The following is a 17,815-nucleotide window of genomic DNA, read 5'->3' as shown; positions in this document are numbered from 1 at the left end:
TAATATAAATTTACAGAAAACATAGAAATATAGAGACAATTACAATTGTGTATGTATATATTTTTTTTTTTTTTTTCATTTTCCTCACAAAAGTTTTTTTACACACTAAACATAAACACTATCTTTGTATACAAAGAAAAATCAAATATATTTTTTTAAATTATCATTTTGCCACACCACAGCTTGTTTTTTTTTTGTTTTTTATATATTTTTATTTTTATTTTTGTTTTTTTTTTTATTTTATTTATTTTATTTTTTTTAAAATTAGTGTGTTGTTTTTTTTTTTTATTAATTATACCACTTTTCTATATTTTTTTTTTTTAAAAAAAAAAAAAAAATTAGTATTAAATATTAACAATCACCATTTTTGTATATTTTTATAGAATTTTAAAAGAATAAAAAAAAAATAAAAAAAAAAACAAGAATATAGCACACAACTAAATAAAACTACAATATTATATCTCTCTTGAATTTTGTTATAAAAGAAGATTAAATAGTTGTAAAAAAAATAAAAAAAAATAAAAAAAAACAATTATTTTTCAAATAAATAAAAAAATTCGAAAACAAATATACAAAATAAATTTAAAACAAAAAAAAAAAAAAAAAGGAATGCCTTCAAATCCAAATAGATCTATATATGACTTTTATAATATTACTGATATTATAGGAGAGTAAGTTTTAAAATGAAATAAAATATTTATATATTTATTTATAAAAAGAGTATTAATAACTTATTTTATTATTATTATTATTATTATTATTATTATTATTATTATTATTATTATTATTATTATTATTATTATTATTATTATTATTATTATTATTATTATTATTATTATTATTATTATTATTAATAGAGGTACATTTTCGACAGTTACATTAGCAAATCATATTGAGAAAATAGAAGATAAATATGCGATTAAAATTATATCTAAAGAAGTATTGGATAATGAGAGAAGAACTTATGTCGATTGGGAAATATCAATTTTATCCAAATGTCAACATCCAAATATAATTAAATTCTATGAACATTATGAATCCGACGAGGACATTTGTTTAGTATTAGAATGGATACCGAATGGAGATTTATTCGATAGAATTGTGAAAAAAGGAGTTTTTAATGAAGAAGAAGCAAGATTAACCATGAAATCATTGTTATCAGCCGTCGAATATTTACATGATAAATCAGTGGTTCACAGGGATATCAAACCAGAGAATATTCTATTTAGCGATTCATATGGTGGTATTAAATTGGGTGATTTTGGTTTAGCGAAATTCTATGAAGAGAGTATTGGTTTAGAGTTGGCATGCGGTACTTTGGCATATAGTGCACCAGAGATTACCAACAATCAAGTTTACAGAAAAAGTGTCGATATGTGGAGTTGTGGTTGTATTTTATATTTCATTCTATTTGGCAGACCGCCATTCTATAGTGATGACGAATCAGAGATGTTTGAATTGATTACAAAGGGTCAATGGGAATTCCCTTCAAAGACTCAACATAAATATTCCGATCAAGTCAAGGATCTTATAAAATTATTATTAGAGAATGATCCAAATAAAAGATTAACTGTAAAACAATCATTGGCTCATAAATGGATACAAAGTATCGATGAGAGATCTTTCTCTTCTGTTATCAAACAATCGCCATTAATCACCTCTCAACAACAGCAACAACAATCGCCATCATCCTTATTATCATCATCGTCTTCGTCCACAGCATCATCACCCTCTTTAAAACCTTTATCACCATTGGTTGCTATCATCGAACAACAAGAGTATAATTACAATCATCAACAATTACAAAATCATAATATACTTCATAGTAGTAACAGTCATAGTCGTCATCATCATGCCTCTTCTGCCAACTCTACAACTGTCGACCAACAACAAGAAGAAGATAATAATCATCATTACCATCGTCATAATAGTAATAATAATATTAATAATAATAATGATAATAATGATAATAATAATAGTAATAGCAATAATAGTAATAATAATATCAATAACTTTATTAATAATAATAATAATAATAATAATAATAATAGTAACTTTTTTGACGACGATGATGAAATAGATATCAATCAAAATGAAATGGATGATATTGACGATGAACAACAACAACCAACCAATTCTTTACGTTCATCCTCAAAACCAATTGCGATAAAGAAAAGTCAAATAAGAACAAGTTTGAACGGAAATATTGATATAAAACGTGGGGTGCTAACTCCTTTGTGAATTAAAAATAAATAAATTTATGAATCTTTTTTTTTTTTAAATAAATAGATTTTCTTGGTCAACTTTTTTTTTTTTTTTTTTTTAGCCTGATGTTTTTATCTCTTTGTTTATTTTTTTTTTTTTGATTTTTTTCCCAACAATTATTAAAAAGTACTCAACCTAACAATATACAAAGATTTAAAATTAAATAAATAAAGTTATAATTAGATTTATAAAATTTTTTTTTCTTTTTTTTTTTTTTTTTTTTTTTTTTTACCCAATTATTTTTATCACTTTATTTTTTCATTTTTTTTTGTAAATATTAAATATTAATTTTTTTTTATTTTTTTTATTTTTGATCAATGTATAATTTGGAGAGAATCAAAAAAAAAAACAATTTCCACAAAAAAATAACACCACCATTTGAAACTTTTTTTTTACTAGCTGCTATTTTTAGAATTAAATTTTTATTATTTTTTTTTTATTTATTTAATTATAATTTTTTTAAATTATTATTAATGTAAATTATTTTTATAATTTTTTTGTTTAATATAAATTTTTTTATAAAATTATTTTTATATTATACATGATATAATTATTAAAATGAAATTTAAAATAATATATATTTTAATATTTTTTTCTTTATTTTTTATAAAGATTAATTCACAATTACCTCCAAACCCAACAGGTAATTATTTATTATTTTAAGCTTAAATTTGATTTTATTATATAGGTTATAAATATTAATTAATAATTTTTGTAATAAAATAGCTGTAAAATTTGAGGTTTCAAAATTGTTATATATTTTTAATAAAACTGATTCATATTTTACAAAACTAGTTCTATATGATTATTTTTATCCGAGATATGAAATGGCACCAAATTATTTTAATTGTACCATTTCCAGGAATGATGATAGAGTGTGCATTTTCCATTCGGATGAACCATTTTCAAGATTATGGGGTAGTTTATATAGTAGGGTTTATTTTAGGGAAGTATCTAGTGATAATGAGTATAGTACTCAATTGATTCAGACAAAATTTCCAGCTCCTTATGATGTGAGTTTTAGTAGATATCCACCAACATCTGGTGGTGATATTGTAATTAATGGGACTTTTTTAAGGCTTGTTGGTGGTCCTTCTAGACTTTTACATTCAATCGAAAATGTGGAACCATTTGTTGTTATGGGTAATTTCTCTGATCAATCTTTCAATTGTAATAGTATAAAAGTAACTATTCCACCTGGTTCTGGAAATTTTAATTTCTATTTTGATGATGAAAGAATATATAATGTTCCATTTTCATATGCACCACCAATAATATCAAGTACAATAAATGAATTCTCAAGATCTATTATTGTTATAAATGGTGATAATTTTTTCCATGATACTTCTTTGATTAAAATTTATTTTGATAATATACCACAACCAAATCCTAAAATTACAGTTAACCATACTCAAATTGAGGCGAGTTGTTATCATATAACAGATCCTGGTCCATTGTCAATTCATATAAAAGTTAATGGTGTTTCAAGTGAAAAGAATTCTTCCGTTTGTATCCCAGCAATAGTTAAATCAATTACATCAGTGTCAAGTAAAATTGGTGGTGTTGTAACAATAGAGGGCTCAAAATTATTTTCAGTTTCAAAACCAAATTTAATTCCAATAATTGAAATTGGTGGTAAAAGTTGTGTATATTTACAATCAATTGAAAATACATTAGTTTGTAAATTAAATCCTGATAAATCTGGAGGTAAAAATTTGCCAATAATTGTTAAATTTGATGGTTGTAATTCAATAATAAGTAATGATGTTACATTTTCATATGATATCCCAACAATAATAAATGCAAAAGTCTCCAAAGGTATGGTTATAGTTGAAGGTCATAATCTAGCTTCTTTAAAAGAAAATTCAATAATAGAAGTAAATAGCCAATTTGGTGATATAAAAATTGAAATAAAACAATTTCAAGTATCGCCTGATGAATCGAATCTATCATTTAAATTACCACTTTTGAAATGTAAAAATTTTAATGTTAATATCACAATCGACGGTACCCCATCCATATTACCAGTTCAAGCCCCAATAATGTCCAGTGTTATTAAAAGACCATCATCAGTTAACGGAACATTAATTTTGGAATTATATAATACAAAATGTATATTTTTTGAATTAATGAAAATTCCAAAAATAACATATGGTAATACCCCATCAATGGATTGTTCAGTCCCATCATTACAAACATCAAATTCAGATTTCTATATAACATCATGTCCTGCTCCATATGGTACTGGAATAGATAAAAACTACACTCTACATTTTAATTCAGAATCATTTGAAAACAAATACAGCTACGCACCACCAGTAATACAATATCGTACATTCTCTAAAGGTCAAGAGGATTTAACAGTTCATGGTAGTAACTTTGGAAATTCTCTTTCCTTAATAAAGGTTTTTTTTAATGGTAGTGATATTTCATCACAAATTAGATCATTAAATAATAACCAATTTTCATTCAAAAAATTAACTACATATGAAAATGGAATGATAAATATTACAGTAGATAGTATTGATATGGAATCTCCTTTTTATATAACATTACCACCAATTATTTTTAGTATTAATAATAATATTAGTTGCAATGGTGTTATTACCATTAATGGTAAAAATTTATTAACAAAAGATAAAGAATTCCAAGTAAAGGTATTGGCAAATGAACAAACTACCACAAAAATATATTCAAGTGAAAAATCATTATATGTACAGATTAATTCTAAAAGAAGTCCCATCAATACTACTGCATATATTGGGGAATATTTAATAATGTCAAAAAATATAGAATTTTATAAAAAAAAGAGTATTTTTGATTTTTATTTTGATATAACTAAAGATAATTGTTGACTAATTCCCCTTTTTAATTCCAATACCACCACGGTGCGACTTAAAATAAATAAATAAAATTTAAAAAACAATAAAAAGTTAATATATTTAAATTATAATCTAAGCACTGATCATTTTATTAATTTTAATTATTATTTTTATATATATAATAAAAAAAAAATTAAAAAAAAGAAAAAGAAAGTTTAAAATCAAGGTTTTTTTTTTTTTTTTTTAATAATCTCTTGGTTTATAAGAAACTAAACAAGTTGAAGATAAATTTGAAATTTCTGAAGTTCTTCCTGAAGCATATGTATCTGGTAAGGTCAATAATGTAGTTGATTTTGGAACAACATATTTAGTTAAAGTTTGATTAAAAAGTGAACCATAAGTTAAATGAGTCACAGATTTTGGAATGATACCATCTGATTTTATAGGTTTGTTGAAAAAGTAACCAAATGTTAACTTTCTAACATCGGGTATACTACCTTTGACTAAAACTTGATTGAAAGAATAGGATAACTCTAGGACATCGATATTTGGAGGTAATACACCAGGTAGAATCACTTGGTTAAAGGCGTAACCAAAGATAAGGGTTTTACAACTTGCTGGTATTACATCTTGAGAGATTTGTTGATTGAAATCATTTGAAAGAATTAATTTTGAAACACTTGATGGAATATCACCTTGTTTCAATTTTTGATTGAAATGACCACCCAAATGTAAAGATAAAATACTAGATGGAAGACTATTGGAGGAAAGTGATTGATTAAAAGAGTCACCAATATGTAAATCTAAAACACCAAATGGAATCATACCGGGTTTTAAAGGTTTATTGAATTTTCCACCTAAATGTAAAGATGTAATTGAGGATGGTAATACATTTTCTTTTAATTCTTGGTGATAGTCTTGACCTAAATGAAGATTTAATACAGTATCAGGAATTGAACCTTCCTCTAGTGGTTGATTATAACCAGAGAAAACAATAGAGGTAACTTTTTTTGGAATTGAACCAGCTGGAATCTGGGTTTTAGTGGAAATGACACAAATCGAAGTTGTATTTGGTGGAATTGGATCAACAATATTCCAACGAAAAATATCGGCTGTATTATCTTTAGCAGCAACTGTACCAGAAAGATTATTAGTTGAAGAATACATTTTACTAATTCTATTTGGCGATGGAATTGATGATATAATTGTTGATGGGAATTGTTGAAGAGTTGAAGAAATTTCATCACTATTAGAACTCTTTATTGAACTATTTGAAGTACTCTTTGTAATTGATGGTGTATATTCACTTCTAGAATTTCCCAATTTTACAATATTATTAACTGATTGACTTTTACTTAATGGTAGATTTGATGGTGTACTTACTGCTGATGAATTACTACTATTACTATTTGTATCATCATTGTTATTATTATTGTTATTATTATTTAAATCCATTGATGAACTCTTTGAAATTGTTCTACTATTATCATGTGATATTATATTCTGTTGTTGTTGAGTTTGTTGAGCATGTTGGGTTTGTTGAGCTTGTTGAGCTTGTTGAGCTTGTTGGGCTTGTTGAGCATGTTGGGTTTGTTGAGGTTGTTGAGTTTGTTGAACCTGTTGAGATTGTTGTTGAATATTTTCAATTTTAAAAATTGAATTTAAAAATTCATTAAATTTTAATAAATTATCATTATTTATAATTAAAGAAGATTTAATAAAATCATTTGAATTTATATTTGATTTATTATTTAAAAGGTTATTTGTATCGGTTAAATCATTAATGATAGCTATTTGATTGGTTTCAAACAACTGTTTAATTTTATCTGAAGTACCAGGTGTTGTTGATTTATATTGTTCAGAGTTTTCCTTTGAAAAGTATTGATCATTTTTATTGATGATATTATTTATATTGGATTCAACATCAGTTATTAAAGTTGTAAATTTTGTATTTGAAATTTGATTAAGTTCATTGGTTTTCTTAATTTGAAAGTCAAGTTGAGTCTCCAATGTTTTTAAAGTTGAATGTAATTGTGAGAAAGTTGACTCTAATAATGCCAATTGAGTGGAACTATGATCATTGGTTCTCTTAAAATTGTCTTTCAACAATTCACTACTATTGGCAACTTGTTGTTTATATTCCAATAGCTTTTGGTATTGGTTATTTGAAAATTCATTGAAAATCAATTCAAATTTTGACTCGTTCATTGTACTAAATATATGACCACGGTGGTTGGAACTTGTTGAACATTCTTTACAAATGTTACAATTACAATTATCACAATAGGATATAATCTTTTCATTTGGATGAATTTTGCATTGACTTTTTTTGAATTCAATCACTTCAGAATTCATTCTCTTATTTAAAAAATGACATGAAACTTCCTCTTTACATAATGGACAATTGAATTTTGTTTTATTTTGTTGTTGACTTTTTTCTTTTTCTACACATTTCTTACAAATAGTATCGCCACATGATAATGACTGAGGTTCTTCATAGATTTTATCACAAACTTCACAATTATGAATTTTTGATGACTTCATTTATTTTCTATTTTATTTCTATTTAAAAAAAAAAAAAAAAAAAAAAAAAACAGAGTGAGAAAAAAAGTTTTTTAAAAAAAAAGGGTTTAGTTTTTTCAGAAAAAAAAAAAATAAAAATAAAAATAATTTTAAATTAAAAACAAGGACAATGGGAGTTATTCGAATTTATTTTTTCAATTAAAATGAAAAAAAAAAAAAATCTCTGAAAAAATCAAGCGACTTTTTTTTTTTTAAAATAATTTAGCAACAAAACATTCCGTTTATTATAATCAAAACCATCAAAAAAAAAAAAAAAAAACTTACACCATAAAGTCTTTGATGATTGGTTAATTTTTTTTTTTTTTGGATAAATCGAAATCAGGATTAAAGATATTTTTTTTTTTTTTTTTTTTTTTTAAATTGATTTTCTAAAAAACTTTTTTTTTTTACTACCAAAAAATAGTAACAAATTAAAAAAAAAAAAAAAAAAAAAAAAAAAATAAAAAGTTTAAATTTTATAATAATTATAAAAATTATTTAAACAATAATTATATAAATAATAATAATAAAAGTAATAATATAAATAAAATACATGTATTTTAAATAAAAACTAAAGATTTAAACATTTATTTTATAAATTACAATTACATGAATATTTTTATTTTTAAAATTTGAATTATTATTATTATTTTTTTATTTTTTTTTATTTTATAGTTCCAATTCATTTCTCATTCTTGTAAACATAATATTTAATTGATCTTGTAAACCATTCATATCAACTGAACAAACTTTGGAGTGAACAAATAAACCTTTTTCTAAAACTTGAACTTGATGATGAAGTGCATTTCTAAGTTTATCGATAGTTTGTTTTTTATCTGGATTCTCTTGAATATATTCTTTTGAGAAGAATACTTCTTTATATAAATTAACACCACCATTGACAGCAGCATCGATAACACCTTTCAAAACCATTGTAAATGGTGAAATATTTGAGTCAATACCATTTTCATGTTTTCCTGTCATTTCAGCGATTTCAATATTCTTTGCCATTATTGAATTGACAGCATTTTCAATTGGTGATAATTCAACCTCGAAATGATTTGTAATCTCTGAACGACGATGAGTTGTTGGGAATGAATCATCAACTACATAATAATTATTAATAATCCAAAGATCCTTAAATTCATTTCCACCTTTTTGAGTTTTAACCTTCTTAAATGGTTTTGAATAAACAAATGTACTAATATTATTATTTTGTCTATATTTTTGTAATGCTGGTGAAATTGGTTTCTTATTATTATTATTATTATTATTATTATTATTATTATTATTATTATTATTATTATTATTATTATTATTATTATTATTATTATTATTATTATTATTATTATTATTATTATTATTATTATTATTATTATTATTATTATTATTATTATTATTATTATTATTATTATTATTAATATTTGTTGTTGATGATGATTGATTTAATAATAATAATTGTTCTTTTGAAATTGGTTTAACACTAAAAATTTGAAGATATTGTTGATTTGAATCTAAAATTTCAATTGGTGGTAATTCAGTATAGGTTAATAATTTTGCAGTAGGGAATTTAGTTTGAATTCTTTGAACGAAATCAGACATTCTTTCAAGTTCATAACCTTTGTAAATGAATTCTTTTCCTTGAATATTTGAATCAAAACCTTTACCATAGTAACCAACTCTGAAATATTCAGAAAAGAATCTTTCAACATTGATGATTTTCCTATAGAAAGTTGATTCTTGTTGAAGGATATCAGCCAATTTTTGATAGTCCAATTGAATCTCTTCATATTGAATGATTAATTGTTTCATCAAAGAGACAGCGGATTCCCAACCTTTACCTTTATCAAAGTATTCAATTGCTTGTTTAAATAGTCTTTCTTTACGTTCACGTTTAGTTTGTTGTCTAAATTCACCATACTCTTCCAATGGTTCATCAGACCATTCCAATAGATCAGCATGTAACAATAGAGTATTACCAGCCTCAACGTAATTGCCATTTGAAATATGTTGATTACATAATAGATGAACATATTTTGTATAGGTATCTTGACGATCGGTTTGTTTTAGATAGCTCATAAGTTTCATACATGCAATGGTTCTATCATCTTCAAATTCTGGACGATCTGGTAAGGTTCTAAGTTGATATAATAACTCTAAGAAAATGGTCATATCCCTAATGAAAATCTTACTTTGTTCACCAACCAATGGATCGGCAGACATTTTCTCTTGAAGATTTTGTGAGAAGAATCTACGGAATTTCTCATCCAATATCTCTGAACCCTCTGGACTATTGGTAATGATATCCAAAGTATTGATAGTTTCAGTTTCAACCTTGATGAATGATTTATATTCTTTAAATTCACATTTCAAAAGTTGATAATATAAATCGATACCCAATCTCTTGATATTTGCATGATTGATTAGCATTAACTCTAAGAATGGTGAAATCACAGTTGGTAAGAGTTTAATTTGGTGTCTGTCCAATGATTGCCACATTTGTTGAATGGTTGGAATTAAATCATTTCTCATATCACCATAACGCGATTTAATTGAGTTTTGTTTTGTCTCTGAGAAATTTAAACCCTTCAATTTGAAATAAGTGGTTGACAATGAAAAGAAAGACGACCACAATTGTAAATCAATATCAGTCCAATCATCATTCTTTTGATGGTTTACAATTTTCAATTTCTCTAAAATATATTTACTAATTTGAGTGATAACTTTCTTCACTGTAGAATATTGAAACATTGATAATGTTAACCAATTCTCTGGATAAGTTGAACCGGTCGATAGTAATTGATTGATTAATTGCAATAGATTTGTAATGAAATGCCAGCACTGATTTCCTTCGGTACCCAATGTTTTTTCAATGTAATTGTCATAATGGGTTGGTTCCATCAAGTAGAAAATACTATAGAGATTATGAATCATATCGAGTTTTGAGAAATCATTCCATGGACTAATGATAATTGCTCTCATTATCTCTGGTAATAAATCGACCAATTCCCAAATCAAAGAGGTATCTTTAATTTTCACTTGAATTTGCTCAATCATTATTGCAATGATTTGTGCATGTTTTGTTGTATCCTCTACTGAACAACTATTTGAGCCCATATGTATTTTCAAATGTCTCTTGACTGTTGCAACCAATATCTTTCTTGAACTACCATCAATGAATAAATCACCTTCAACCAAATTTGAAATTACATTCATCTTTTCCATATTTAATAATTTGAAATTTTCATCATATCTAACTGAATCAACAAAGTTTTGAGCAATAGTACAACGTTCTTCAATTGAAAATAATTGACCTAAATCATTAAACATTGAATTAAAGATTTTCAATGCTGTAGTTTGTGCACCAATATAATTACCTTCAGTACGTTTCATTAATGTACTTAATGCTGAAAATACACTTGTTAAATCATGTTTAAATGAATCATTTGTTGATGATATTGTTGTAGTTGTTGGTTTAGTAGTAGTTGTAGTAGTTGAAGTAGTTGTAGTTGTAGTTGTAGTAGTTGTAGTAGTATTATCATTAGTATTATTATCATTTGTTGTTGTTGGTATACCATTAAATTTATCAAAATTCTTTTTAGAAGTTACAATAAATTTTAAAATATATTCCATTGATTTTAAAGTTGTCATTAAAGTTTTAAATGAATCATTTGCTAAAATTCTTTTTAAAGCACCAATTAAATGAATATGAGAAACTGTTGATTTAAAATGATTTTCAATGTAAACATCTAAAACTGGACGAAAATTTGTATATCTTGAAGTTTTTTCATCAACCAATAAACCAATGATCCATGTGATTGCATTGAAAACTAAATCAGGATCTGATATTTTAGTATCTAAAATACTGAATAGGGCATTAAAAGTTTCTTGCATAAATTTAATGATTTCAATTTGATCGACATATGTGATATTTCTAAGAATGGTTTCAACATCCATCTTTGTGACTACATCACCTAAATCACCATTGTATTGATTCCATTTCAACAGGGTTAATAATGATAGATTTTGAGTTAGCATAGTTGAGCATAGTAACACTTTAACTTTTGTGACTTCACCTTTACGAATTGCATTCTTATTGTTTGGGTCTTTTAGAGATGGTAAAAACTCTTCCATAGTTTTACTGGTTTTCCAAGATGAGATGGAGTGAGTTTTATTGGCTATCACGGTACCATCAGGATTTGTTAATTTCAAATAGGACATTGCGAACGGGGCTCTCTCTTTATTTTCAGAGGTTGTGCAATGTCTAATTGAGAAGACCAAATACGCCTTGTCAATCATTGTAATGGGTAAATTAATTCTGAATGTCTCTGACCAATGTGGCTGGTTAGTGTGATAGTATACCATTGATTTATACTCTGACTTTAATCTATCACCATAGAAGAGGGCATTGGTTAATAACTCACCCTCCTCGGTACGAACTTGAACCAACACTTCAACATTCTTTGCCGAGGTTTTACGATCTTGTGAATATTCACCAGTTTCCAATGTAATGAAAATATCATTTCTAACGGCACCTGGGAAAATAACCTCTGGGAAACCTAATTTATTTGTTCTTTGTACATCTTTTAACACTGGATTTTCAGTTAACACACTGTTTAAGTCGCCGGGCAATAGGGTTAATGCAACACAAATACCCTTTGCTTTTGGTACACTTTGTAGTGATGATGGATTCTTAATGGCAACTTCATGTAGTAATGAAAATGTTGTCTCTTGTGAACTACTTGTATAAATGGTCATTATACTCTCAATCTCTTTACCAACCGCTATCTTATCATCGGTTAATCTCAACACTGATACACCAAATGGTCTACGATATTGAACAACGCCAGCTTTCTTATTTGAATCTACCAACATTTTACCCTTTCTAATTAATCTTACCACTAAATATAGCTCTACTTGCATTTCCTTCTTTGAAATATCTAAAAACAATGTTGACAATTTACCAATCTTATCAATATCATGTGGCATACCTAATTGTGTTAAACCAACTTGATATTCTTCCGATATGAATTTACCTTCATTTTTATTATAAATTGAAAAATATAATTCAGTCTCTTCACCAACTGCACACATAAATACTCTTAAATCTAAAAATATTTGATTTGGTTGATAATTATTATTTATACCACTACTATTATTATTACTATTACTATTATTACTATTATTGGGTCCTAATGAATTTGAACCACCACTACCTGCTGAAATTGATGAGGAAACAAATCCATCGCCTGTATTTGTCCTTGAAAGTGATTTCCTACCAACTGATCCATTCTTAACAGTTTGAAATGGTGTTGATTTCTTTAATGCATTCGATGGTGATGATGCTGATAATGATTGACCATTTGACATTAATGAAGCTAATGAATTACCTGATAATGAATGATTTAATGTTGGCATCATTGATGCACTACCAGCTCCACTTGCACTACTACCTGATTGATTGCTTAATATATTTGATATTGATGCACTAGATGATGATAACATTGTACAACCACCACCACCGCCTCCACCGCCCCCACCACCTAATGAATTTGATGATGTTGATGATTGTAAAATTACATTATTATTAATATTATAATAATTCGAAGATAATGATGATGAAAATGGTGAGGTTGTTGATGATGATGATACTGATGATGAAATTGATGATGATGCTATTGATGATGATGATGATGATGATGATGGTAAAATTGAAGAAGCTTGTGTAATTTGTTGTTGTGTAAATTTCGAATATTTTAAAGTATCCAATTCGTGATGCATTCTATAGAGTTGAATTATACCTGTATTATTTTCATGAGCTGGTTCACTATTTGGTGTTCTAACAATCATATCCAAACCCATTAATCTACGACCTTCCTCAATTTTACTAATTACTTTACCCTTAATTTCACGTACTTCCTGTGGTTGAGTAGTCGATGATACAATCTTTGAATGCCATTCAATCAATAACGATAAACGATCTTTCATCACCTTATACTCATTTATCTTTCTCTCTTTATAATATTTCATCAATAATGCTCCCCATTCTCTAATAACTTGAGTTAACTCATTTGTAACTATATCAAAATCTTGAACATTTTTAATTGCAACATATGATTTTGGGAATATACCTCTTACAATTGTATTATTATTATTATTACTATTATTATTATTATTATTATTATTATTATTATTGTTATTGTTATTATTGGTTGGTGTTAAAGTTGGAGATGTTGCAGTTGTCATTGTGATTGCTGTTGAATTTGAACCTACTATTTTACCTCTATACCAATTGGTTGATTCCTCTTCAATTTGTAATACTTCACCAACTGAAAATGAAATTTGATGTGGTTCTGTACCATTAAATGAAAATAATGCAACACCAATAGTATCATTTGGGACAATATTCCAAACTCTATTATTAGCAAGAAATAATCTTGACATTTTATTTTATTTTATTTTATTTTAATTGAATACTAATTATTTATTTTATTTTTTTTTCTCTTGATTGTTTTTTTTTTTTTTTTTTTTGTTGGTTTTTTTTTTTTTTTTTTTTTTTTTTTTTTATTTAATTAAAAAAAAAAAAAAAAATTATTTAATTATGATATATAAATATATAAATATGTTTTTTATTTTATTCGTAATTATTTTTATTAATTATTTTTATTTTTTATTTTTTTTTTAATTTTAATTTTTTAATTATTATTATTATTATTATTATTGTTGTTATTATTATTAGTGTTCAAATGATAATTTTTAAAAAAAAAAAAAAAAAAAAAAAAAAAAAAAAAAAACCCAAAAAGTATTTATAATGATATATATGTTTATATACTGATTTAATTTTGAAATTTAAAAAATAATAATTAAAATAAAAATCAAAAAAAAATTAGTGTGGGTGTAATTTTTTAATTAATATGGATGGTGTGTTAACTTGGAAAAAAAAAAAAAAAAAAAAAAAAAAAAAAAAAAAAAAATCAAAAAAAAAATCAAAAAAAATTTTATTTTAATTAAATTTTAATTTTAAAAAAAAAAAAAAAAAATAAAATAATATCTTAATTAAGTTAATATCAGTTAGAGCCCGATCAGACCAATGATATAATTTTTTAAATATTTTATTTATTTATTTTTTATATAATTAAATTTTTATTATTTATTTTTTTTTTTTATTTTGTTTTAAAAAACAAATAAAAAAAAAAATAAAAAAAAAAAAATTTAATTCTTTGTCATGGCATGAAATAATTTTGTAAAAACAACAAAAATCTAGATTTGAATCTAGTTTAATTTTTTTTTTTTTTTTTTGTTTATTTTTTTTTTTTTTTTTTTTTTGGTTTTTAATAAGTTAGAACCTATGCAATTATTGATTATATGGTACAATAAATAATTATTATTATTATTATTTGATGTGGGGAATAACAGATTTTGATAACACCAAAATTAATTTTTTGCATTTCAACTTTGCTAAAAAAAAAAAAATAACCTAAAATAAATAAAAAAAAGCAAATATTATTTGATTTGGGTAATTAAAATTATTATTTTATCTATCATACTAAATCCAAGCTTTTTTTTTTTTTTTTTTTCATTTTATTTACACATCATACCAAGGCAGAGTAGATTTTTACAAGATCATTTTAAATTTTTCGAATTTTATCATTTTAATAAGGTAAGAATGGCGGGATTTGATTTTTTTTTTTTTTTTTTCCATTATATTACAGATTATTTATTCAATTTTAATTTTTTTTTTTAAATAAAATATTAATTAAACAGATAATTAAAAGTCATGGTATTAATAAAAATAAATAATATTGATTTTACTTTGGTTGATAAAGAAAAGTTATCAAGTATTGTTGAAGGAAAGTATGATGTTACAAGTAATTCAATTGCTTAAGGAGATCTTGGAGAAGATAAAAAATTAATTGAAAGGGCTATTCCACTTATTTTCATTCGTAAACGTGGTATCAAATTGGGAAATTTATGTTTATTAGGTGAATTTAATCAAGAGATTAGTTTTTTTAAAGGTAAAAATGGTAAAACATTATTACCAGATATGAGTGATTTATATTTAATGGATGGATTTAATAAACAATTATCAAGAGATTCATTTTCAAATAATTATGAAAAATTATATTATATATTATTGGTCCAAATGTTTTTGTAAAAGGTTCTATACCTGACCAAATTGAAATAAATTCAATTCAATTTCATAATGGATTTAATCAACCAATTTCAAATGGTTTGATTAGCTCTTCAGTTAAAATTTTATAATTTAATGCAGTTGGTCCGTTATCATTGACAGTTGGATCAATACCATCAACCGTTAAAGATGTCCATTTCTGGGATGGTTTTAATTTACCATTAACTCCAGGCATTATTGAAGATGGTGTTAAATTGGTTGAAACAAGTACAAAAGAAATTGTATTAAGAGTTGGCTCTATTCCAAGATCTGTTAAAACCTTATATCTTCGTAACATAATGACTCAAATTGAACCGGGTATAATTACAAATACCGTAGAGTCATTATATATGATTGGTTATAATCATAATGCATTAACAATTGGATCATTACCAAATACTTTAAAAGAATTGAATCTTTCTACAATGCAACCACAAAACTCTTATGTTCCAGGTATAATTCCAGATGGTTTAGAGGAATTACAGATTTCTGGTAAACTTGAATTATATGTCCCACCAACAACCGCCGTTTCAAAACCATCAAAATATATTTATCCTTTCTTTCCAAATATAATACCAAATACATTTACATTCTTAATGACTGTATTCAAATATTGTTTATCATTAACCACCGGTACAAACAAAACCTCAGCACCACCAACTAATAAAGATCAAGAAAATCAAGACCAAACACCTCTTTCTGCTGATAAAATGAATTCTCAAAACTCTGTGTTATTAATCGGTAGTATTCCAAACTCTGTTAGAAAGATTAAATTATCCCATGGTTTTAGTCATGATTTACCAATTGGTATTATTCCTCATAGTGTTGAGGATTTAGATCTTTTCGAAAAATAGAAATTGGCACATTTCCAAATTCAATCAAAGATTTTAGATTTTCAAATAAATATAGTTTACCATTACCAAAGGTATGATTCCAGAAGGTGTTGAAAAACTTGAACTTTCAGATAAAAATATAAATATTCCATTATCAATCCCAAGTACAGTCAAAGAATTAACACTATCACATGGATTTAATCATCCATTAGTTAAAGAAATTATTCCATGTGGAGTTGAAAAAATGAGTATATATAGTATTGGGGAATGTGCATTACTTGAAGAATCAGTGCCAGATAGTGTCAAATATGCCTTTTTAGGATTTAATAGCGATATAGTCGTTTCTTCCCGTCATTAAAAAAAATAAAAACAAAGACTAAAAATAAAAAAAAAAACCACTCGCGTGTATTTGTTTTTTTTGATTTTATTAAATAAATGTTTTATTTTTTTTATTTTTTTTATTTTTTATTTTATTATTATTTTTATATTGAGATTTAATTTATTTTCCATTTTTTACCTTTTTTTTTTTTAATTATTATTATTATTTTATTATTATTATATTTTTAAAATTAATTTAAAATTGAAGATACACACAAATATATATATAGTTGAGGAATAGGAGAAAATAGAATATTTAACAATAATAATCATCTTTATCGCCTTGAATTGAACTATCATAAATGGTACCATTTGAAATATCTAAACAACGTTGAAGATAATCAGCTTGAATTTCATCATTTACGATGGAATCATGATTGTAGGCTGGATGATTTTGAACAAATTCTCTTGTCCAAGTTGAGATTGATTTAATTTCACCAGATGCTCTCTTTGAAATGAATTTAATATATTTATTAACCAATTCGGTTGTTTCATTATCAAAGTCTAATGTTGAAATATAATCTCTAATAACACCAATTAAACCTTTATTATCACCACCTTTACCATTGAAAATTTCATTAATTGTCATTAATTCATATTCATTTTCAATTGAACCATTTGGTGTATTATCTAATTTTTGTTATTGAATAAAAAAAAAAATAAAAAATAAAAAAAAATAAAAAAAATAATTAATAATTATGAAATTATTATTATTATTATTAAATAAATTAAATATTAATTAACACTTACTATAAATATTTTTTCTAAAATAAAATTTATCATTT

At 24.7% G+C, this 17,815-nt stretch overlaps 9 protein-coding genes across 9 annotated transcripts in view; 5 read left to right on the top strand and 4 right to left on the bottom strand.

Moving 5' to 3' along the window:
* Positions 1 to 609: 609 nt before the first annotated feature.
* On the top strand, positions 610 to 2,241 carry DDB_G0284661 (CAMK1 family protein kinase; the record flags this gene model as incomplete). The annotated part of the gene is made up of 2 exons (XM_633369.1): positions 610 to 671; positions 858 to 2,241. 2 exons carry the CDS (start codon positions 610 to 612, stop codon positions 2,239 to 2,241), a joined length of 1,446 nt encoding a protein of 481 aa, XP_638461.1.
* A 582-nt stretch (positions 2,242 to 2,823) lies between these two features.
* Positions 2,824 to 5,120, top strand: tgrL1 (IPT/TIG domain-containing protein; the record flags this gene model as incomplete). Its single annotated transcript, XM_633368.1, has 2 exons — positions 2,824 to 2,908; positions 2,992 to 5,120. 2 exons carry the CDS (start codon positions 2,824 to 2,826, stop codon positions 5,118 to 5,120), a joined length of 2,214 nt encoding a protein of 737 aa, XP_638460.1.
* A 210-nt stretch (positions 5,121 to 5,330) lies between these two features.
* DDB_G0284657 (hypothetical protein) lies at positions 5,331 to 7,631 on the bottom strand (the record flags this gene model as incomplete). The annotated part of the gene is made up of 1 exon (XM_633367.1): positions 5,331 to 7,631. The coding sequence occupies one exon, from the start codon at positions 7,629 to 7,631 to the stop codon at positions 5,331 to 5,333; it is 2,301 nt and encodes a 766-aa protein (XP_638459.1).
* Positions 7,632 to 8,318: 687 nt separating this feature from the next.
* On the bottom strand, positions 8,319 to 14,093 carry docD (SH3 domain-containing protein; the record flags this gene model as incomplete). The annotated part of the gene is made up of 1 exon (XM_633366.1): positions 8,319 to 14,093. One exon carries the CDS (start codon positions 14,091 to 14,093, stop codon positions 8,319 to 8,321), a length of 5,775 nt encoding a protein of 1,924 aa, XP_638458.1.
* A 1,333-nt stretch (positions 14,094 to 15,426) lies between these two features.
* DDB_G0284711 (hypothetical protein) lies at positions 15,427 to 15,804 on the top strand (the record flags this gene model as incomplete). The annotated part of the gene is made up of 2 exons (XM_633365.1): positions 15,427 to 15,503; positions 15,570 to 15,804. The coding sequence occupies 2 exons, from the start codon at positions 15,427 to 15,429 to the stop codon at positions 15,802 to 15,804; spliced, it is 312 nt and encodes a 103-aa protein (XP_638457.1).
* A 58-nt stretch (positions 15,805 to 15,862) lies between these two features.
* Positions 15,863 to 16,015, bottom strand: DDB_G0284723 (hypothetical protein; the record flags this gene model as incomplete). Its single annotated transcript, XM_633364.1, has 1 exon — positions 15,863 to 16,015. One exon carries the CDS (start codon positions 16,013 to 16,015, stop codon positions 15,863 to 15,865), a length of 153 nt encoding a protein of 50 aa, XP_638456.1.
* Positions 16,016 to 16,118: 103 nt separating this feature from the next.
* On the top strand, positions 16,119 to 16,673 carry DDB_G0284655 (hypothetical protein; the record flags this gene model as incomplete). Its single annotated transcript, XM_633363.1, has 1 exon — positions 16,119 to 16,673. One exon carries the CDS (start codon positions 16,119 to 16,121, stop codon positions 16,671 to 16,673), a length of 555 nt encoding a protein of 184 aa, XP_638455.1.
* Positions 16,674 to 16,746: 73 nt separating this feature from the next.
* Positions 16,747 to 17,010, top strand: DDB_G0284653 (hypothetical protein; the record flags this gene model as incomplete). The annotated part of the gene is made up of 1 exon (XM_633362.1): positions 16,747 to 17,010. One exon carries the CDS (start codon positions 16,747 to 16,749, stop codon positions 17,008 to 17,010), a length of 264 nt encoding a protein of 87 aa, XP_638454.1.
* Positions 17,011 to 17,286: 276 nt separating this feature from the next.
* The window catches only part of gcsA (glutamate-cysteine ligase), a gene marked incomplete at both ends in the record, with an annotated part of 2,178 nt that continues 1,649 nt past the window's right edge, over positions 17,287 to 17,815 (bottom strand). Inside the window, 2 exons of the mRNA XM_633361.1 lie at positions 17,287 to 17,660; positions 17,781 to 17,815. The exon at positions 17,781 to 17,815 is cut by the window's right edge and continues 506 nt beyond it. Of these exons, the coding sequence (XP_638453.1) occupies positions 17,287 to 17,660; positions 17,781 to 17,815 (409 nt within the window). The remainder of the gene's footprint in view (positions 17,661 to 17,780) is intronic.

The sequence above is a fragment of the Dictyostelium discoideum genome (assembly GCF_000004695.1).
Source record: "Dictyostelium discoideum AX4 chromosome 4 chromosome, whole genome shotgun sequence".
In the NCBI taxonomy this organism is placed as follows: Eukaryota; Evosea; class Eumycetozoa; order Dictyosteliales; family Dictyosteliaceae; genus Dictyostelium; species Dictyostelium discoideum.
Note: the sequence above shows the minus strand (reverse complement) of the source record. Positions and strands in the feature narration are given on the sequence as shown.